Raw genomic sequence first — 23,022 nt, forward strand, 5'->3', positions numbered from 1 at the left:
ACGACAAGGTAAAGTGCTGCAACATACGCTTCGCAAGCCAACGTATATGTGATCTCTTTACCGGGTATGTTTGCGCGCGGTAATGAACGGTTTCTATCAAAAGGTTATATGCACGTCACGGCCCATTCCTCAATTCCTTGACCGTTCTTTATAGGATAGTACGTTATAACGAGCTCCCGTGCGCCGTCCTTCTCTCATTAAAACGCCACTCCACGTCTTCTCTCTCTTATTGTATGCAGTAATATTATCATTACCACGCGATATGAAGCACGCAAGCTGCGTCAACACACAATAAACCAAATGATCGCGAACAACAGCTTATGTTAATAACAATTTTAAATGTCTACTAAACTCGTATTTCTTGAGAAATACGTAGCGCTTGAAGAAATTTGAATGGACAAAATTCGAATACATAAGTAATATCCAATTTTCTTCGATCGAAATCGAAACAACATATTCTTTAATCACTTAATGCAATTGTATTATCGGCGATCTTCGAATATTAAAACTAATCATCATTTTTTTTTTTTATGTTACAGGTGAGTCAACTGCGAGAATCACGCGAAAGCACGAGCGGCTCAAATAGTAAGTCCAATTAAGAGTAATTACGCGACACGAAGCAGGCGCTATTTAGTTATAGTGGTGGTACGTTTCTTGCGTGTGGCGGAAATAAAAAATAGAAATAATAGACTCGGAGATTCTCGATGCGCGCGATAGAAAATGTGGCCGGAACACGCACAAAGGCGCGGCGGTAACATTCTCAACGGGAAGCGCACCCCGTAACATCTTTCCCTTTGTATACAATTTTCTTCCGACATGCGCGCGATGCTGGTGTGTTTGATTGGCGACGAAAGACGCGCTGGCGATGACTGTTCCAGAGGCCCGGCGCTGCTCGGACTCCCGGGAGGGATCCCTCCTTCTTCTTACTTCGAAGTAAACTGTTTTCTTAGGCACTCGGGACTCTTCAAAAATTCCTAAATATTTACCCGAGTGGAGGACTCCCAGACGGACGACACTTAAACGGTATTCTCCGAGCCAGGGTATACACGAAGACGGTCTTAAGCCTCCTGAAGGACGACGGATTAGAGGCTCTCCTGCACATTTCTTTCTCGTTCTCTCTCGTATCCTCTCGCCTCTCCACTTTTCCTTCAGCTTTTCCTTCGCGCGAGCCTCTGAGATCCTGAATTCCCGCTGAGGGAGATCATTCTTTGAACTGTAAGTCGAGCGTGGTTCTTCCAAGTGTATACATTATAAGATGATAAAGCGCGGGATTTGTCATTGGAAAATGGAGATCTTCCGCGCGTGTACGTTGCGTACGCATTGAAATACGATGAATTATATATGAATCGGTATTACGTAAAACTGTTCTTACGGAAGTAGCGGTTATTCAATTTCGTCCTACGAATAGCCAGCCTTGTGGCCGTCCTTTCTCAAGCATTATTCGGATTCACGATTATCATTTTTCCCTACAAAATTAATTCAATATAAATTGTTTTTTAAAACCAGAGATCTTAGTTTCTTTAATCACGAGAGTTTGCCTACGATGATCTGACAATCCACTTTCACGTAAATAACGTCGCAAACTTTGATCATTTTTTATAAGTCAAAGTACTTTTTCTCGTTCAACGTTTATCACCTTCAATCACGAAAACTCTGTCGGCGTCCTTATATCTCCATAACACGAAATTATACGGCGACCTACACAATTGCTAGTTATCTTATTGTCGTAAATATTTAATTTAGCCAACTCGGTCGATATCCTCGCAGTACACGAGGAACTTTCCAAGCCCGAGAATACGAAACTACGTACTCATCGATCGAACGAGTATCGCAAATCGAGTACATCTCGACGCGATGTTTTCGTGCGAGCACGTGTGAAGGGACCTCGTGTCCGAGAAATCGTCTTCTAAGCAGACGGCAAAAGGCCGGTCCGATACGGCAACTCGATTCCGCAGTTTCTCTTGACTTTTTTTTTTTTCGACTGGTTTCACAGACGTCGCCTCGATGCAAAAGCATTCCCTTGTTCAAAGTTCTCGCGCCTTCCCACCCACCGATTCCTGTCGCAGTCGCGCTCTCCGTCTGAGAGCTTCGAAAACTTTCGGGGATCTGAATACCAGGCTGCATTAAACATGAATAAACGATTTATGAGAACAGAACGGCTGTAACAGGTTTTGGCGTGAAGGCTTGACGGGCACGGCAGGATCCGTCTAGTAAAACGAAACCAAAGATCGTTCACGGAGTTTCGCCGATGTGCATACTCTCCATCCGCCTTCTTATTCGCTGATAATTAATAATCGCCTTTAACGGAACATATATTTACTCTCTCCGGATCTTCTATCTGTTTCGTCATCGCTCCGAATAATAATTCTTCGACGATTGGCGGGTACCAACTGGCCTCGTGGCGCAAATAACAGATTAATCCTTTCGGCCATTTTGCTTCTTAGAATCTTTGATTCTCATCCTGATGAATCGACGATCTGCCTCAGCAGCAAGTAATACGGACAAAGTCACCAAGCTATCGCGAAAATATGCGATTATTACACGTAAAGTGAGAAGACGTAAGGAATTTTTATCCCAAGATCGCTGTGTCCGCTGAGAAGAAGATGCAGATCGTATTTCATCGCATTCCGATGCGTTATTCTTGGAGTTCAACTATGGAAAACGAAGGAAAGGAGATATACATATATCTTTAAAAAAAAGTATATATTAAACCGGAGGATTACGACGAGGAAAAGAGAGGGGAATGGAGAGGGAGGAGGGGGGGGGTGGGGGGATAAAAGGATTCAATTGAGCGCGCGAATGCGGCCTCTTTCTGCGCGAAAACGGGTTCCGACGGAAACTTCGGGGCTTCAAAGCGATCTCATTTCATGCGCTCGCAAAGTTGGCTCCGCTGCGGATTGCCGCAAGCTAATTTGCGAGCGTCAGCTGCGTATTTCTGCAACTATTCCGAGTTCCTCGCGGCGTTAACCCGCAGACGGCGAACGTTAAAAACGGCCGATACCAAACGCGATACCGCATCTTTCTTTTCTTTTCTTTTTTTTTTTTTCACCCCCGGACACGGTATAACGGCCGCTTTTCGCCGCTCGCGGAATAATTAATCCGCGCGGCTCGTAAAACTCGTCGGTAACACAACGAACACGGTCGCGTTCTTTTTACGATTTTCTGAAAAAGTTATGTACACGGTGCGAGGAGACTCGAACGCCTCTATGTCCTCATCGCATAATCTAATCAACACATTAACAGAGCGATAATGTCCGCTCGTAAATCCACAACTCCAGTAACCAGATCCTTCAACGTGGTACGGTTCAAACGCGTATATTTGATGTGTCGTCGGGCGCGATGTTTTGCTCGTATGAGTGCGAAACGACGCGAATTGTGCGACTGGTCGTTAATTTTATCCCGTGGATCTTGACGCTGCAAGATTTCCAAATAAATATACATCGCAATCGAATGAATTATAAGATTCTTAAATCGTAGAATCGAGAAAGATACACAAAGTGTACAAAAGCGATTAAATTGCTTCGTGAATTGTATCCATTTTAAATAAGAAAATTAAGCATCGATTCGGAGCTACAAAAGCTTGATGTACGTCGTTTAATAATTATATTGAATAACATACTAGAGTGTCAAAAAATAAAAATTTTAAACATTTGCAGTCGACTTTTGAATAAAATAACTTTACATTAGTGATGCGATACCGTTCTAGAGGCAAGGTTAAATTATGACGCTATTTCCGGAATCCTGCGCGCAATTTCGACATTACTATTCGTAGATCGTCTCTTATAAAATAAGGAGGTTTAACGATTCTTCTGTTAGGTAGCAACGTTCGCTAAGTATTTCAGAGGTGATTTTACATGCCAATATTCTATGTCAGTTAGAGCCATCATTTGGCTATCGATTCGTGACATCGTTTGCGTCCTCGAGACCATTCTATCTCAGCGCCATAGATACTGCTCCGCGTGCTCTCCGTCAAATAAAGTGTTATCGAATTCTGATACTTCCGATTTCGTTTCGACTAACACGAGCCAAGTCTGAACTGGAGCGTTACCGTTTTTTCGTCGCCAACCGCGTCATTATTGGCGTACTATTACACAAGAAGCGAACGCTAGAATCTGAGAAAGAAGATGTACAACGAGAAATTTCTTCGAGAATATCGATATCACTTTTACATTTCTTCGTGACATTGGCATAAAATAATTAGACAAAAAGAGAAAAGAAGTATGTTCGGCTCAACGTGGAAAAGGTAAATGTCCTCTAAGTGGAATGAAAAAAGAGGTAAAATTCAAATAGTGATACGACTTGCTTCTTTCGATCGCTTAACTCAAACAGCAGACAAGCTGACATGAAAATTTCAGTCGACCTTGGATATACGCGGAGATAGTTCTCGCCCGCTATTATGAGGAATCACGCTGAAATATTTAACGATTCGATTGTTCATTCGTCTGGTGCGTGTCAAACAAACATAAAGCGGTCTCTTTTCTCAGTATCGTGGTAAAAAAAAAAAAAAACTAGTGGAATTGATAGCCGTACGCTCGCAAAATAATCGTGACTCTTCGTCGTATCGGACACGGCACGTAAAATTCCGAGCAAAGGTAGAAAGGCTGAATGTGTTTCCATAGATATCGACGTTCGCTCTATTTTGTCGATTATCTTCCATGTAAAAGATCGTACTTTGCAGCTTCCCTCCATTGAGAGACGGAGGAAAACTGGAATATTCCAAAGGGTGAAGGTAAAGGAAGGGAAACGGACGTGGAGATCTCCCTGCCACTCTCTCGGCGTAGCAATGGCGACGGAAGGTGGAGAATAGCATAGTAGAACCCGGTGCTACGACGGTAGCAGTACATTTCACTTGTTCGAGGCATAAACTGGGACGGTAGACGTGCCGGTATGAAAATTTCAATCGGTCGGAGCAAAGTGTCGGCGGCGTAATGCGCGCGGGCGCGTCGAGGAGGCGGCGTCGAGGAGGTGAAGGTGGAAGACTGGATGGTAGTGGCGGAGGGCTCAGGTGGTGGCGCACACAGGTGAAGGCGGCGAGGGGCAAGGGGAAAGAGAAGGAACGCGACGCGAGAGAGAATGAGGAGAGTAAAGTGGCTCTGGACCGTGCGAGTATATATCTCCATCTGCGTCCCTCGCCGTACGGCGCTCCCTTTCCGTCCTCCTTCCTCTTTATACGGCATACGAGCCCGCGGCGAACTGCATAATTCATGGCCCTACTACACACCGACCGCCGTCTCCCCAGCGTACCCTCTTTCAGAGGGCCGCCGCCGTCACCGAACCCTCCCGCGCTACAACCTTCTCCTTCTTCCTTGCCAGGGTCAGCCTTAGTCGCGTGCATTGTACGTCATCACGTATGCGCGTATTCCTAAACCCTATGCATACGAAAGAATCTATGCATGCACGCGTGTAAGTGTACACGATGTGGGTAAAGTTGGCTCTGACGATGAGGTATATGCACGCGTTCCTACAGCCTACACCACGAGCGCAGAATGTAGGCGAATATTTCGGCTGAGTTATGGGAAACACCCCTCCCCGTCGAGGTAGCGCGGACCTAACGAGAGGAACGCCACGGGCGCTTTGACCGCTCTCGATCGCGACGGAATGCCTTTCCCGACGGGGAACAAGATTCAAAGATCGGAATAATGGATTTTGACGAGGACACTGTCGGCTTGGGTAACTTACGCTGCTCTCTTATAAACTTTTGTAATCTCGGGAGCTTGCTCTTTTTCTTTCACATTGTGTGTCTTCGAGAGTTATTCCGTTGCATGCAGCGAGCAGCATTTTTTGCGGCAATAAAATATCACTTTTTAACCGGTGACGCCGATGTAATTATAGAGCTCTTAATTATAGAGCTCGCGCGAAAGGCGAATGGCAAAAGCGAGAGACAACGTTAATTCTCCTCGTGACTCGCAAATTTTCTTTTCTAATCCGCGTTGTACGTTGTAGAATATATGTATTGCTGGATACCGGTTAAAATTGTGTGGCGGAATGAAATACTGGGATATAAATTTCAAACGCTTACTGCCATGTGAAATATATGTATCAGTGATGCGAATCGTGCATTTAGATAGAATGATATATTTTAAAGGAAGAGCGCACTCTTGAATAATAACTCTACTAGTTTTAAAGATGCTAAACGTAACAAATTAATGTCTGCTTCTAAGAAAAATAAAATTATTGCTTTTGCTTTTTTATAATTAATAATAATCGTAAAATATTTTTCATGAAAACAGTTATATAAATATCTCGTTAATTTCCTTTTTAAACTAGATAGTATATTTTGTCTCAATTCTTTTCACAGTTGTAGTATTTTTGAATCTGTTTAAACTCGCTCTTCATTAAATACGTATGACAAAAGAAAAAGTTTCATTTCGCGTGACTTTTCGTCTCTTCCGTTTATGGAATTAAGACATATATCGTACATGTTTTTGATTACACCTCAATTATTGATGGTTGGCATAAATTGGACGATCCTCGAACTACCTCGAACATGACTGAATAGATAACGCGATGTCGTCGTTAAAGTCCATTGCACCGGTCGCCGAAGGCATCCTCGCGCTTAGAGTGCGACTCGTCCAATCCGCGCGTGTACACCAATCGGAAGACAAAGTGCACCCGAAGCTACAAGACTGCACGAAATTAATACGGAACCGGCTTTATTCTGCGGACGTAGTTCGAAGCGATTCGAAGCGCAGGAAAGACCGTAGAACGAGATGCAGATATCCCGAGGCACGGCCAGAAGCCGCAAGTCGTTTTCTCGTCCTACCGGAGAGAAGCGTACCGGTTCTTGCGCTGAATAAATGGGAGATGCTCTACCATCTTGGGTTCCCATCGCTCGCGCCAGAAGATAAACATCAGCAGCCGCAGCCTCAGCACCAACAGCACACGGTAGCCAGAGGGACCTTCGTAATTAGCGTCGCTTGCGTGTCTCTTCTTTTTCTCGCGTTAAGATACGCCGAAGACTGCGATGGTGTCTGTTTATGAACAGTTGGCGAATCGATCAAAGTTCTTTGAAGATCGCCGGATTACTGAACTATTTCATAGAACCTACCCTGCGGATTTCAGACGAAAATACACCGGACGAGAAGAGATCGGAAAGCGAAAGGAGGATCACCGTTAACTTTTGCGCTTCGAGCGGAAAATATTGGAATGTCAAAGAGCCGAGACTTATTACGGTAACTTTGTGAATTAATAAGATTTGAGTAATAAATTACGTATCGGCGAGAGAGAGAGAGTTCAAAGTTTATCAAAAGATGAATCGAATCCTTAATAAATCCTACAGTGGAGACTAAAATGATAAAGCCATGGGAAAAGCAAAATAAAAAATGACCGTAAATGAGAGAGAATATAAAAAGCAATTTAATGTAAAAGAACGTATCAGAATGTTTCGATCTTGATTGTATATCCAAATTCTCTCAATTAAGAGAATCCTAATATAATTAAGATATTATTATTACAATTACACGAAATTATATAAAATTAAAAAAAAAATATACAAATTTATAACTTGAATTTGTATCGAGAAAAAAAAAAAAAAATATATATATATATATATATATAATAATAATTTTTAATAATTTTTTTTATTATGTAATATTATTGTACACATTTTTAATTTTAATAGAACGATAAAATATAAAATTGCTCTCTGGAAATTTTTTCATGTCGGCGATTGCTCTTGTCTCTCCCCAAGAAAGAATCTACAAAAATAAGTCGCGGCGCGCTCTGGCAATTATACGAGGACGACTTCGTCGAGTTTTAATTTGCCTGCGCCAACACTCGAAACCGTGTCGCGTGTGTTCGTGTACGCGACGCTTTCCACGAATTCACGCGCAAATTTATGCGCCTGAACGATGGAAACAGCGCTCAAAAGAGCGCCGTGCCTGCTTCTCCTACGCCCGCCGTAAATCTCGTCGCCCGAGAATTGTGCCCGTTTCCTTGCGAAAGACTTGCGAGCGTGATTTCTCGCCCGCTCCCATTGGAATTTCTGCGATAGGTAACGCCATGAACCGAAAATCCGCGAGTGCACGTTTTCTTTCCGATGAATGTTTATTGAAATTAGACTCATGCAAAAGCGCTATTTTCACATTCACGCCCATTCTGCAAGTCCATCGATTCAAATGACAGCGATTGTCAAACGAGAGAATTTTAGCCAATTCATATTTACAGAGAGTGTTGCGAAGATCTTATTTTTTTACATCTCAATCGTCGTTTCGCGAGAAGAAAGTCAGGTGTGCGTGTATGCAGAATTTTTACTTCCTAGTTTTCCATGCTCTCTTTTTTTTTTCTGCATCGTCGAAAACTTCTCGACGAGAAAATGACGCGTTTTCCGTCCGCGGTTAAAGCCGTTCGCGAGCGACGGAGGGGGAAGAGAAAGGGGGGAGAGGGAGAAGGTCGAGCTGGGATGCGAATTTTTCGCCCGAACTCAAGAGTTCGTCGACGAACGGCGTTTAACGATCCGGAAACGTTGTAAGTGTGGAGATTAAAGCGTGTATTCGTACACGTAGCTGCGGATCTGTGCGCAGCGGTACTTTCCTTCCTTCTCTCATCTTCACACTCCCTTCGGAATGACACGTTAGGAACAGAGCCAAGCCAACTCTAGAATGTGCTATAGAAATACTTTCGAATGGGAATACTTCTCCTGGCTTTTAATTTAAGTTTAAATTTCAAGGAAAATAATTATCTAACCGAAATGGCGCGAAACACGAACAGCTTTTTAACTATTGATTAAAGTATACGTGGTTTGACTCTCGATTGAGGTATATAAATTGCATAAACTAGTATAAATAAAAATTACTCAACGTAACGACGGATACTCAATTTCTTGGCGTTAATATCTCGAAACTAATGGCATTTATTTATAAGAGCTCTCGCTGAGATTAATAAGCTTGGAAGAATACGCTGTTCACGCTTTGAACATGCGCCGAACGTAATCGGTGCGGCATGATTGATTCGCTGATTCGCCGAACAAATTCATGTGTATTCACTCGTGAAATACGCTCGCGAGCCATACAGACGGATGTAGCTTTATCTAGGCCCCATCATTCACGTTAATTCCACTTAAGCACCGATGCACCTGGCTCGCGGGCTCAACGATGCGACGAGCGCACGATGCGCTCGGCAAAAATGAAAAGACGAATGCCATGCAAATCGAGCATTGGAAATGTGCACAAGGGCACCTTATGCAGCGGCACATAGTGGAACCGAGTGGCCGAACGGCAGTTCGAGCGAATGAAAGATGGCAGTGTGCGTATTGTAGAAGGCCGGAACAAACGGGGCACTAAATTCATATGATTTCTTCGTTCCCAAGCGGAGGTTCGCGTGGTTTGCTTGGGCGTTGTTGCGTCGGCGCCGGCGTTGAATATTTGTGTCGCCATATAAGCGTTCGGCTAAAAATAGTCAAAAGAAAATTTATTCGCCAATAGAAATAGAATAAAAGTCTATCTTCTCATCGACCTCGCCTTGAGAAGGACAATTATTTAAAGAACGCGCGCGAACGATATATGGGCAAACAGAAATAAAAGAAACGAATATTAATAAAGGTACAAGATGTACTTGATGCCTCGAGCAAAAGTGCATATAAATTCAGACATGTGGACATAATCAACTCTTCGTAATTACGAGCAAATGATTAAGCCTCTCTATTTAAAGTATGCCCGCCAGGTACAAAGAACTCAACGTTCTCCTTCGAGTAAACTCGCGCGAAATGCAGATCGATGTTGCAATTAGTTGACGCGAGTACGCTAGAGCCCTATTATTTCCCCGTATGTTTTTTTTTTAATTTTTAATTATATTACATTTGCCGTGGATAATGTGTAATCTGAGATGACAAGCAATTTTCAAATGCTATTATTCGGGGTGACACGGTCGCTGCGGGGAATGTATCTCGCGATGGCAAAGCCATGAGAACGCATTAGGGCGAGCGTGCATTTATGTCGAGATTATCCTCCAAGCTTGTAATGATTAATTGTACGTCATGATTGATCTAATCATCGGCTCAGAAACGAATGCCGTGTCTCGGACACACAATCGGCCGAACGAGCTGGACGGTTAGAGGTTGGCTGCACTCTGCGACCTTAATTACTACGTCGACTAATCGATCGCGCTCATTGTGATCGTACTATGCTCGACACTGGTACCGGCATACGCAATCACTTCGCGCTGAATAGTGTCTTAATTGCTGGTTAGATAATCCGATTTAGCCACTTAATCGATTATGACCGTCTATGGAGCCATCGCCATCGCAAATGTTCGCAAATTCTCGAATTTGGATTAGCTATCTGACACGACGGCAATCTGCACAGATCTCTATTCAGACAATTAGATAAGTGATATCGCAAGCTTGTTTCTTTTTGAATAAAATAATGTCAATTATAATAAAATTTGTGACAAAAATTTCTCGTGGTTTGTTCCGGTTTTAGAGTATAAAATTAAATTAAATCCCACAATCTCAAAAAACATTAGTAGAAAATCAGATCGGTTTAAAAAAAAATGTTTGTTTGTCATTCATTATAGGGGTTTCGTTGATTTGCGGCCGGGTACCCGCGATAAATTCTCGAAATCCACGATCTCGTAGCGCGATATATAAAACGCCGCGTCTATCGCCACGGATATTTTCGTCGTGAAGTAACGAGTCGCAGTGGAAGGATTCCCTAAACTTGGCAGATAAACATCGAGAAACGGTCTCGACGGTAGTCGAAGAAACCCCCTCTGTTAATTAGCCAAAAAGTAAGGCCTCTCTTACGGTTCTCCCTCGCTTTTCTTTCCTGCGATACGCGCCACGACGGCACCGCCGTGAATAAAATACAGTCTCACATTCCGCCTCCCCCTCCCCCCCCCCTCCTCACCCCTTCCCCGCGAAACCCATCGTATCTCCGACTATCCGGTACCACACGAGCTCTCGACCCCATACGAGAGAAGAACCAGCCGGAGAGAGAGCCCTCCGCGGCGTTCTCCGCTAGTTCTTTCTCGCGCTCGTATCATCCTCGTCGCGGGCCTCTCTTTTTCCGTTCTCCTTCTCTCGCGTCGAACGGCCGATCCTAATCTCGATAATGACGCGTAATGGCTGCTGGCGTGAATGTAACTCTTTGTCCGCGGCTCCTGTACCGGTCGTATATCTGTCCGGTACGAGTACCGCGCCATTTCACCCCGTCGAAAAGCACGGGGAGAGGCCGAAACGGCCGTTTCCAGACTCTTTTTCTACGTCCACGTCCCGCGCCCCCTCCCCTCGTCCTTGTCCCCCTTCCAACCCCCGTCTCACGCTCCAATTTCTATGCTTGGCAAGACGCCCTTCCCGAGAATTACGCTTAATCACTCTCTGTTCTGTGTAGCGCCGGGACTGTAGAGCCGTTTATATGTATGTATGTGTGTGTGTGATTTTTTTTTTTTTAACTTTATTTTTGCAGAAGCGGTTATGAGAGTTCGATGACCACGAGCCCGCGGACCATCGACGCTACCATGGATTACCTGCAGACGTGCCTCATCTTTTACCTGCTGATCCTCTGCTTCTGCGGCGGACGTTCCATAGACATATGTAAGTAAACATGTCAATTTAATTAAAGGAATCCGATTCGAGGTGAGACAGCTTCGCGCTTTCGAATCAAACTGCATTTCTCGATTGACAATGATTTAAATAATGACAATCAACTCGATAATCATTAAATTAATTATCAGCTAAAACATAGCATAAATATATTTTCAATTTAATTAATTATTTCCTGCAAAAAATCTTATGATAAATGATACAATAAATTCTTTTATTTTCCATTTAAAACAATTTTTTTGCGCAAAAGATGTGGTACAATTTCAAAAAGTTGTGATATTTATCGATTAGTAGCATAGTGTCGATCCTTTCCGCAAAATCAGGAGATCGTACTGGCAGAATCGCAGTAGAAATACGTGTTTACATCCAAGGCTATAATTCTACCCTAGATGGGTGCCTCTGCCACCCGCGGTTTCACCCGATAAAAACAGAAAGGCCTCCCTCCGTACCGCATTGCCCTTTGCCTTACATTAAACCTCGGGCTCGGTTTCTACTCGGCTTGGTTTCCATCCCATTGACTCCGGCAGCCCGAGCCACCCCCCCCGTGTCAGGTAAACAGGGCGAGAAACTTGCAAAGTATCCGCCAAGAGTTCCCCGAAGTCAGCCCCGGGAAAGGCTTTTAGGTGCTCGTTCGTGAAATCGAGCTCGAAACTTACGTATACGAGACGTATTTCGCACCCGAAGAATTTCTCGAGCAGTACCGAAAGATGGATCGTGATGGTCTCTCGATTCGGTTACACCGCGTACCATCCCTTTCCCTGGATGAGTGAATACATTCGAGTTATACGGAGTACGTGCATAAGCATAAAGTTTCCAGAACAGAGACTTTCTTATTTTATCAATAATATATCAATATCATATCATTTCAATTTTGCAAATCGATTAAATTGTAGATTCATAAAGATTCTACTAAATGTTAAATAAAAATTTAATGAAACGACTACTGTGTCTGACAAGTGCTTGATAAGGTTCATCACCGACAGTACTATATAAAGTCTTTGTAAGTGCACAGTAATCGGCTTACGCTTTAAGGCTAAATATATCTGTACAACGACTATTACGAGAACATACTAAATCAGGAAAGTTGATGTTACCTTCAAACTCTTGGAATCTATTCGCGCCGTACTATTCAACCTCAAAGCCGATACTTGGGTTACCTTTGATCCTGCTTATACTTATACTTGAGCATCCCGGTGTAATCCATGAAAACAACTATATATAGCGCAAACTTTGCTAATTAAATTCTATCTGGTTATCAAAATAGCTCAACATAATGCTTTGAGATAACAAGCGAAACAACATCGATTAAGAGACGGCAAGATTATATACGAAAAAAGAATTTAGCCTGCAACTAATTAAATATAACGTTTCAATAAAATGGTCACAAAATAACGATTTATCAAATAATATTTTAGCCAATAATTATATTTAAAATGAAAGCGACAAAATAAAAAAAATCAGCATATCAATCGTATTGTTTCAAACCCTTTTTTTACTCGCACGTAAAAGTTAGAAACGGGATATGGCACACTTTGAATTTGTTTTACTTTGGCTGGGACCTGATCGAATCGCATTTTTAATACCGGTGATCGAAAGATTCATAGAGTTTTTCGTAAGTGGATCAACAGTGCTTCGCACTGGAAAAGCGCGAACAGCGCCGAAATATAAATAGCACCCCCGTTCTCCTCCTCCTCCGTACGAAAGTTGGAAGTAGACCGCGAAGGGGGAGGGCCCTCTCCCCCCCCCACGGTGACTGAACTTGTACATCGGTGAATTCGCGGTCGTGTTAAGCGAGCCGGTCAGCCGTGGCAGGAGCGAAGAATGGTTGTGGGGCGCTGGAAGGGCTCGCCGAGCAGTTAAAGCGCGCATAAATTGCAATGTTAATGTTGCCGGCGATACATAAACATGTTGCACGTCGGTCGGATTGCGGTGTCCGCGCGTGTTGCACACCCCTCTAGGTTTCTGGGCTGCCTGCCTGCGTGCATATATGCGTTTGCGTGTGTGCGAAAGGGCGCGTACGGTTTCGCGTGCACCGAGGGCGATTGGTACGCGTAGACGCGTGCCTAGACGAGAGCGGCCATTGTCGTTCGCGTGTGTATTAACGCGCCCGTGTTTCAGTGTTGCGTAATTGCGAGGCGAACGCGAGCGTGTATATACATACGAGTGGACGAGTGTGCTGGCGTCGGGGCGATAGCATAGGAGGTAATTATACAGATGCGTCATTCGGCAAAGGAGGGACGTGTGTATCTGACGTGGCGAAATTTACCGTACGTGACACATGTGCGGCGGACGATCACTTTTTTTTTCGCATTCCGCACGAGATTCATTGTTAACGGCGACTACGATGGCATAGCTAATGATGAAACCGAGGATATGACTAGTTCTCTAAATAAATGGCAAACATAAGTGAGATCGCAAATTCAAATATATTACAATTCATGATTTTATTAATTACAAATTAATATATGTTATGCATATCGTACGTGTATGCGCGTATGTGTGTAATAAGACGAAGAAATAATGCATTTGTTGCACGTGTTGTGGCATCGAAAACAGACGGTAGAAATGTGTCCGAGGAGAACTGTCACGCAATCGAGTTCTCTTGCGTTATAACATTGTCATCCCTCTATTACCTTCTTGATCCTCTTAGCCCTCCTTTCCAATTATCTACAGATCCATTAGGCTCTAGCGTGATGGTGACGAAATTATTGGAGTCTTCAGCATATTAGCATAACAATGCAGCAATTACTGCCCCTCGTTTACGCTCTATCGCCAACCCATATAAACATAAAACTCGAAATGCAATTATAAAAATATTATAAATTAAAATTAGCCTTCAAATAAATATGGAATTTCTCTCGTTTTAAATCACCATAAATAGTAGTAATAGCAAAAATATAAATCATAAAACACATTGAAAAGAATTCCATGTATTATTGCATTATTGTATTTTTTTTTTTTTTATTATTATTTTGCTATAATTTAAACAGAATCAGATATATTACAAGTTTGTGCGCAAAGAACCTTCAGATTGAGCCATCGATATTCCTTTCGCGAAGAACGCTATAATTGAAGCGATTATACATGTTCTATGTGCGCGGATTAACAGATTATTTTTATAGTCATCTATGCGCGAGTGCACAAATATATTTTCACAATCGTATACCCTTCGTAGATACACTTATCGAAACATACCCCGGTTATCATTACAACTTGTCACTCCTTTGTACGCTCGGTGCAGGCATTAATACTGGCTGACAGCTTCTGCGGGGCTTGTTTGAAAGGCGCGATTATTCGTACGACAAAGGCACCGCCAACACTTTCCGCACGTGTACATCGTATGTCTCTCGGATATAAAATCCCCGCGACGTAAACATTCCCAAGCCGGTATTCCGACATCTGTTTCTTACCCTCGCGCAGAGACACCGATCTCGTCGTTCGGCTTGATCACGCGCCAGAACCCGACAGTTTACGTTCTCGACCGCGGTACGCAAACTCGAGATCTCTTCGTCTCCCTAACGACTCTGGATAAATCGCCTCGAGTGCAATCGACTTAACCCCGCGTCTCATCGCGGGAGGCGCGAGTATATTCTCGACGAACGAGAATGAATCGGGAGAATCAAGATTGACACATTGAAAGAACGTCAGCTGGGCGGGAGACGTCGAGCGAAATAATCCTCGGCTTTCCGCGTTGCCACGATCGCGCGTCTCTTCTATTTTTCCGCGATATATCTCTCGCGATTGCGTCGTCGCTTCGGAATATATATATATATATATACGCGAGCGAATGCGATTATCGCGTGTCTCTGCCGCGTCGCGATAAACCCGTTCGCATCTCGTTTTGCTGAGAGCGACGGCGGGCGCCCCGGCGGCATTGCGGAATGTATCGAGCAACGAATCCGAGGGATGTCTCGTGCTTGACGCGTTGAAAGGACGTCAACTGTCAGACGTCGACGTCGAGTGTAATAATCCCCGACTTTCGGGTTCGAAGGGCGCCCGTCAATCCGCCGCGCGGATCTGTATTTTCATAAGGCTAACCCACGAAAGCAAACACCGCGTGCCCGCTTATACGAGCATGAAGGGTTCGTGCCCTAAAACCCTTCGCGCAACTGACATCGACTGGAACGAAAGAATTAGATGTGGACGGCGCGATCGAGAAAGGAAGGATTTATTTTCTTACATGATACGCGTCAAATGTCTTCGCATCTTCATTCTTACGTAAAAAAGAATTAAGAATTCGCAAATTCTAAAATTCAAATACTGTTGAAAGATGGATATATATATATATATATATACATTATAAAACAATACAATTATTATTAGTTTTCTATTTTTTATCAAAAATTGTAGATGACTTGATATTTAAATAAATCTTCTATAATTTAATATTGATTTGAGTTTTTTTTAAATGAAAGCTTAAATTAATAGATAGTTTCACAAAGAAACAATTCAATATAAAGCATCTGATTTCTATCTTTTCTGATATCGATTAACATCAGTCGCACATTAGCGAATAAAACTGGTTAGTTTTGATAAATCCAGGCCACGAAGGCAGAAACCACGTACAAAAGGGTTGCACTTTCGACTCTCGGGGTCTAAGTAACGCATGCAACTCGAGACGGTGATTTTCAGTCCACGGTGGATAACGGCCTGAGGGGGTTTCAAGGGTGAAACGGCCGCGGAGAAGGGAGCAGAGACGGTGAATAGGATAGAAAGGGCAAGAGAAAGAGAAAAAGAGAAACTTCAGGGGAGTAGGAGGGACGAAAGGGTCGTGTAAAAGTAGTACTTCCGTTCTGCCAGTCGTCGCGGCGCCAGGGGGACGGGCATGCGCATTTTCGTCGAGGCAAGTTACCTTCTGCTTAGAACGAATGTTTGTTTTCTCTGAAAGAGGCGAAAATGGCTCCCCAGAAGGTCCAAGGAAACTCCATCTCGGCCTTCATGACCGTACGAAAGGGTACAATGCGCTGCCTAGGGACGGCGAGCCACAAACTTCTTTCGAGGTCGACGCTAACAAACATTCATTCTAATTTCGCCGATGTGTCGGAAAATGGGCGCGATGTTGCACTCGAAAAGGAAAACATTGCGGCAGGTTATCCTGCTAATTTCGTTGAACAAACATAACAAACTACCGTCGCCGTGAGCCGTACTGAGAAGGTGATTATCGCTAACACACACACACACACCACTCTCTAAATAATTTCCAAGTTACATGTTACTTAAGAAACTCGAACAGAATTAAATGTCGATGTTGCATGTTGATAAAACTAATGCGTATGCACCACATGTATGTGTCCATCATAAAAAAATATGTATTTTTTTTCTTCAACGATCTATTAGCATATTTTGCAAGTGATTCTTAATATCTTATTTTTATTATAACATCTTCACTTACACGATAAATTTTCGTAATAGAATAATTTGATATATGCGCAAGAGGCAACTCGTACATTATGATTAATCGAGACATTTTGGCATACAAAAAAAGAAGATTGAGTTAACGCAAGGATTAAGTGCGAATCATGATTTATGCGCTAATATCGTGCTGCAATGAGATGGGAAATTTTAATATGTTTTTCCGTGAAAGAGTCCCGGTCGTAATTAATTTACATTCGCGCTCGACGAGAGAAGTGTGAGCGAACGTAGCGAGAGCCGGCCGCGACTTTGGTGCGGCGCGTCATTAATAATAATCCTGGAATTAACAAAGAAAGGGGATGCAATATTAAATCCAACGAGTTAGAAAAGCCCTGTTTTGTTGGGCATCTTTCTCTCCTAATTTGCCGAGGGATTCTTCTGTGCAATTTGCTTTGCTATTATTATAAAAGCTGAGCTAATTACACGCCGTATTCATCCATCAAAGGCGGTATCTTTGACTTCATCTAGAATATGGGAACAAAATTATACGAGACACGATGCATGCAGATTTACAACGAGATTTATATATCGTTTATCATATACTTTAATTATTTTTTGAAATTATAGAAAACAATTAAAATTTCCATAGAGCAGTTTTCACATAGCCAAACTATAATCAAATACTAAATTTTTAAATATATTATATATATATATATATTATTAAATATTAAATTATTAAAGTCTCGCTTAAGGTAGATAAAGACGTGACTTAAACTGTGTTAAAGGTTAATTCAGAACCATTCTTGAGAACCATTGGGAGGAGTGGTTCGCTACTCGAGTGCAATGCGAATACTTGGCGGGAGAGGACAAATGACGGCAGAGAAGGAGATCTCCGTGCTTGTAAAGAGGAGATTTACGATATTGCGCAATTCGTAGATCTCTCGAAACAGATCGCGCGCAGCCTTCATCACAGTCTTCGTCTCAACTTGTAACTTGAGCGCGTGGAATCGTCTGATTCACACACAATGCCGAGACATTTCAATTACCATTTCGGTATTTCAAGATTCGCGGAAAATCGTTTATCAACTCGATCCGTACGTAGAAATACACAGGGGAACGTACGAAATAATAGCGAAGAGACGCGGATACGCGCTCGTAGAAGAATCTCAGACTATCGCGTAACAACAAATATAAAAGCAACGCTACCGGATATACAAGGCGAAAGAATTTTTCTCGGAATTTATTACGGATTTTTCCATTACAATCTACGTCGCCTCGTATATACGAACGTATTGCGTTCTTCTCCAGGCGTGGTTTGTTCGTCGACCGTTTTCGTGGTTGTCTCGGGTTTCGTGGAGAAGCTGTCTCTGGGAAAGAAGCGGTTATCAGTTTGACAGTGACGCGGTTAGAGGAGGAGAGCCGAAAACGTGCGGGCGAGTAGACGAGAGAGAGAGAGAGAGAGAGAGAGAGAGAGAGAGAGAGAGAGAGCAATGTAGGACGCGCCGAAGTGGGGTTGCAAAGGCATTCAATTTTCCTCTTCTCGCGGACGGAGGGCGGCACACACCCTTCCGTTCGGAGCTGTCACTCCTCGAGAGTTATGGTCGCCGAATGAGTGGCTGGGGCGGGCCAAACGTCGCATAACTTACTACTACTTCTTCTTCTTCTTCTTCTTCTTCTTCTTCTTCCCCCCGTAGGCGCGCTCTTTTCCAGGATGTCTATAAATACGAGAATCGAACCTGCCTGCTTACCCCAGCTACTCGAAGAGGCGACGAGGAAGGGCTTCTCGTTACCCGCGCCGGGATGCTGCTCGTCGCGCGCCACACCGGGCACGTACCGGAAGAAGCGCGGCGCGAAGACGATCGATCTCCGGGAATCTTCGGGATCGTGCGCCGAGTTGATTATATGACTAGAGACTTATTTGTCTGTGAATGGGTTTTTTGCCCCTTTAAAGAAACTCGAAGTGTTCGGTCTCCTCGAGGTTATTTTTGGTCGATGTACAGTTTGACGATAATTACCGGAAATTCCTGCGTAATTGTTCGTCTCTCGAGACACGTTGAAAGTGTAATCAAATTTTATAATTTATTTCTGGATTTTTTATCGTCATTTATATATATTGGAATGATGAATGATTCGATTTTTTTGTTCACTCAAGGAAATATAATTATTTATAGAGATATTAAATAAAAAGAAATGTTTCTTTAGTTTTTAATATCAAAATTTTAATAAACACATTAATCACTTTTAAGAAATATAATTTTACTATATATAACTTATGCCTCTCTTCTCTCCATTCGTTAAAAAAAAAATCAAATACTCGGAGGACTCGAAGAATACTTTCTAGATTTATTCTCTTATTCTACATACAATTATCTTGCGTTAAGATTAATAAAGATTACTTAAAAATTTCTGGAAACGAATGAGAATTTTATCAAACACCTGCATACTACGATAAATTTTTTGCTTCTCCTTATCGCATTTAAGTTTGACGTATTCGGTGATGTTTGGAAAAAAAATGTAGGAAATGTTTACAATCCTCTTATTTACGTCAGATATCTTTTCGGTGCCAGACATCCGCGACGATGAAGAAAGAAGCGGTCGGGAGAAAAGTTTGTGGATTTAAGATCGTTAGATGAATAAACGAGCTCGATAATCGTTGACGGTTCCGACGATGACTCAGGAAACAGCTGTCGTTAGGGTCATTCGGCGCTGAATTTTCTACTCGGATTTATCGAGTTTACCGAAGCGCCGCGATTTCTTACTAAAGAGCTGTATATCATTCGCTCGTTTCTCGAGAATCCTGACGCGATCTTACGCCACGCTAACAGATCTGCTTTGATCGCTCCTCAAGGTACAACGATATCCCACTCGCTCGCGAGTGCCGCTTTGATCGTCGGCGAGTGCCAGAGCGAATATGTAATTTCAAAGTCATCCGGTATTTATCTTTCTTCGATTCTCCAAATGGAAATGCGTTCTCTGTATCGCGTTATAGGCGTCGTAATTATCGCGCTGCGTTGGTCGATAAAAACGGCGCTCCGGAATGGCGCCTCCGTTGTCTTTTTCATCGTTTTCGTCCGCGGTATGCGGCGTTGACCTCGAAAAAAGTAGCCCCACGACGCATAATGAAAGCCTGATTAACTCCAGTTCTTGTCGAAAATAACAGCGCGAAATGCGCGGCACGCCTCTCGTGACAATCTTGTTCAAAACTTGTTTAAAGCAGCTTTTAATAAACGACGAAAAAATGTAGGCTAATGAAAATGTATCGTTAATACGAGACAAATAATTTATCAACTTTATTATAATTTCTTATAACTTTTTTCTTTGACAGTTATAGCTTTTATTACAAGATTTTATTCCGTTTATAATTTCAAATATAATTTCATTATTTCAGCGAAAAAGAGATGGAAAGTGAAAATTTAGATTATAATATATGTTTTAAAAATAATAGAAATATATAATAAAAATTAATATTTTCAGCCAAGAAAACAAATTATCGTTGAAGGAAAAGTCTGTCTCAGATTTCGCATCGCGGCGGAGAGTACCATATTATTAGATTATTAAAGTTTTCTTGCACGTGTATGGACGCTTAATTTTAACACATCGCCTAAAGTGGGCTTTACACGCAAGGTTTATATCGTTCATTTGTTCTCACTCGAGGCAAACGTATAATTGAAGCAATTTCCTTTATTTGCAGCACAATGCATCGCACCCCTGGGGATGGAGTCGGGCGCAATTCCCGACGCGGACATCACTGCGAGCTCTAGCTTCGATAGCGGAAACGTCGGGCCGCACCGCGCACGGTGAGTGAATTACCGATTTGTTTATGCAACGCATCGCGCACAAATCCAACGCGATACAAATCCGGAAATTTGATCATATTAACTCCGTTACGGAGCGTGAAAAACGCAGCGACGTGCGTACGCATCGCGAGATACATCGGCATTCGTGTTGGGCATATTCGACGATATTCGAATCAACTTGAGCATTCATTGATGCTATATTCGTCGAGTGTCCGTTAACTAGAGGCTTATCCGTGAAAAATTCTCGATCTGTCTACTCGAACTCTAACCGACTCTCGTGGCTATTTAAGACGCGATCCAGCGAAAGCTGAGAGTGGTCGTGGAAACGCGATAGATCATCCACAAGTCGAACGATTCGACGAGCCGCACGGACGACACGTCCGTCATCCTGTCTGCCCTCGAGATAGTCGATGATCGACCGGTCACAACGTATATTAATCACAGCCCTACTAAACTGCAACTCGGCTCTAATTCGGCCTTCAAACCGCAATGAGGATTAATGACGCGCATCGTCCCGGAGCCATTTGTATCGGCCGTTCCAAAGCTCTTAGACGTCGTTAACGTGCCCGTCGCATACTCCTTTGATTATGCGTGTCAGCTAATTACCATTCCGGCGGGACAAACGCGCAACGCGGCAGACAAACGGGGAACAGCACACGACGAGGGACGGATGTCCAAACACAAGGAGAATCATCGGGACCACCTACAGCGCTAATAAACTCGCACTCGCGCAAGACATTAACTCCACCGGTGCCCTTTCGCCCGTAATTGAAATTCTGTTGCATTAACCGAGCCGTGCGTGAATTTTCAATATTCCGCGCAGTGTAATCAACTCGTCACTATTAATCAATCATCGGAGCGCGAATATGAAATAAATTAATGCGTTTAATTAATCGCGAGTTTATTCATGAGGCACGGGATAATCATCAGTTAATAGATAAAATAAAGATGCGTTAAAGTCGGTGATAATAATCGATCGCGTCATGCGAGGCCCCTTCGCTGCAACAGCATCGATATCGTTCCTCCAGACCGCATTGTCGACTAGAACTTCTTCCATGGTATTTTCATGGCTTCGTGATATTGCGGGCTTCACGAATCGAATACCCTATTTACCTATCCGCTTACCTTAAAATACTTCGATGTGCATATATTGCACGAATATATTGTAATCGGAAAAGCAGTTTTTTTTTTTATAAGACAAATCCTGTAACCCTAATAATTTTCTTTTATTTTTTATTTGTATTGTTATTTAAATTGACAAACACACGAGATATGTATAAAAGTGGAATAATATTCTTTAGAAGAAATTTTTTCGATCGTTCAATAAGGCGCACTGTTAGAAGCTACTATCCTATTCACCTTAGCAACGAATCATTTCTCTTCAGACAGTTCCCAAGTCCGATCTCGAAGCGACGCGCATCCTTCTCGTCCGACAAACCATTTCTCTCGATAATCGTCCCCTCCGTCTAAGGATGCGCTCCGATTCCGCCGACGTGGCAGCTCGCAGTCCAAGTCGGCGTAATCGCCCGTTTAGAGATTTATCGCGGGCCAAGAGTACCGTGCACGCGGAATGTCTTTGATGCCCCGAACTGTATCAAAGTGGCAGCCGGGCAGTTCGAGGTCTCTTAATGGGCTATGAGTTATGATCTTTCGCGGTGGTAGAATATTATTACTTTCTCTCTTTCTCGCTCGCGCTCCTTCCCACATCCGTGCCGCTTCCATCCATGCGTCTCGCGCTTTCTTTTACTCGCTCTATATGCGTTTTGCTTCTCTCTCTCTCTCTCTCTCTCTCTCTCTCTCTCTCTCTCTCTCTTTCGTTCTTCCACTCTTTCTCTCTTCTTGTTTTCTCACGCTGCTGCAAAGTATTCTCTCTCTTTCTCTTTTGCATTGCCAAACCATGTCGGAAGGTGCCCTTAAAGACACACAGCGAGCCCCCCTGGTCGACCGCTTTTATTGCCTTCAACGTCAAAGCAACACTTAAAGTTCTGACACTTCAGAAAGCGGTAGCTCCACCTCTTTATTGCGCGAGAATTTTTGCTCGACGCGCGTACATGAGTTCCGCCGCGGATTCATTTGGCTCCGCCACCCGCTTCTTCGGTCTTCCACCTTTTTCTTTTCTTCCCTTAAATTTTTCTTCGGCGAACAATTTTCGTCCTGTTTTTCGCATGCGAGATATCTTCGTGTAAGATTCGTGGAGAATCCCGTTTGAAATTCTCGAGAAAATGCTTTCATAAACTTTTCACGGTTAATAAACGCGATGAAAAAATTCACGTTGCATTCCCCCTTACTCGATATATAAATATTTAATCTTATTAATAAATCCTTAAGAGATAA

At 43.0% G+C, this 23,022-nt stretch overlaps 2 protein-coding genes across 19 annotated transcripts in view; one reads left to right on the forward strand and one right to left on the reverse strand.

Annotated features, from left to right (window-relative positions):
* LOC126853364 (discoidin domain-containing receptor 2-like) overlaps positions 1–23,022 on the forward strand; it is a 182,037-nt gene that overhangs the window by 146,114 nt on the left and 12,901 nt on the right. For 3 of the 7 annotated variants that reach the window (XM_050599022.1, XM_050599024.1, XM_050599026.1), the window contains 3 exons: positions 540–585; positions 11,403–11,530; positions 20,583–20,688. In XM_050599022.1, coding sequence (XP_050454979.1) covers positions 11,422–11,530; positions 20,583–20,688 — 215 coding nt within the window. In that variant the 5' untranslated portion in view covers positions 540–585; positions 11,403–11,421. The remainder of the gene's footprint in view (positions 1–539; positions 586–11,402; positions 11,531–20,582; positions 20,689–23,022) is intronic. The other 4 variants (XM_050599025.1, XM_050599023.1, XM_050599021.1 and 1 more) reach the window with 2 other exon arrangements.
* The window catches only part of LOC126853381 (uncharacterized), a 372,343-nt gene that overhangs the window by 93,377 nt on the left and 255,944 nt on the right, over positions 1–23,022 (reverse strand). The window contains exon 5 of one of the 12 annotated variants that reach the window (XM_050599058.1): positions 14,183–14,305. The exons of the other annotated variants lie outside the window; for them this stretch is intronic. Coding sequence (XP_050455015.1) covers positions 14,285–14,305 — 21 coding nt within the window. The 3' untranslated portion in view covers positions 14,183–14,284. Of the gene's footprint in view, positions 1–14,182; positions 14,306–23,022 lie in introns of those variants that run through there. 12 annotated transcript variants of the gene reach the window in all.

This window comes from Cataglyphis hispanica, chromosome 12, assembly GCF_021464435.1.
Source record: "Cataglyphis hispanica isolate Lineage 1 chromosome 12, ULB_Chis1_1.0, whole genome shotgun sequence".
In the NCBI taxonomy this organism is placed as follows: Eukaryota; Metazoa; Arthropoda; class Insecta; order Hymenoptera; family Formicidae; genus Cataglyphis; species Cataglyphis hispanica.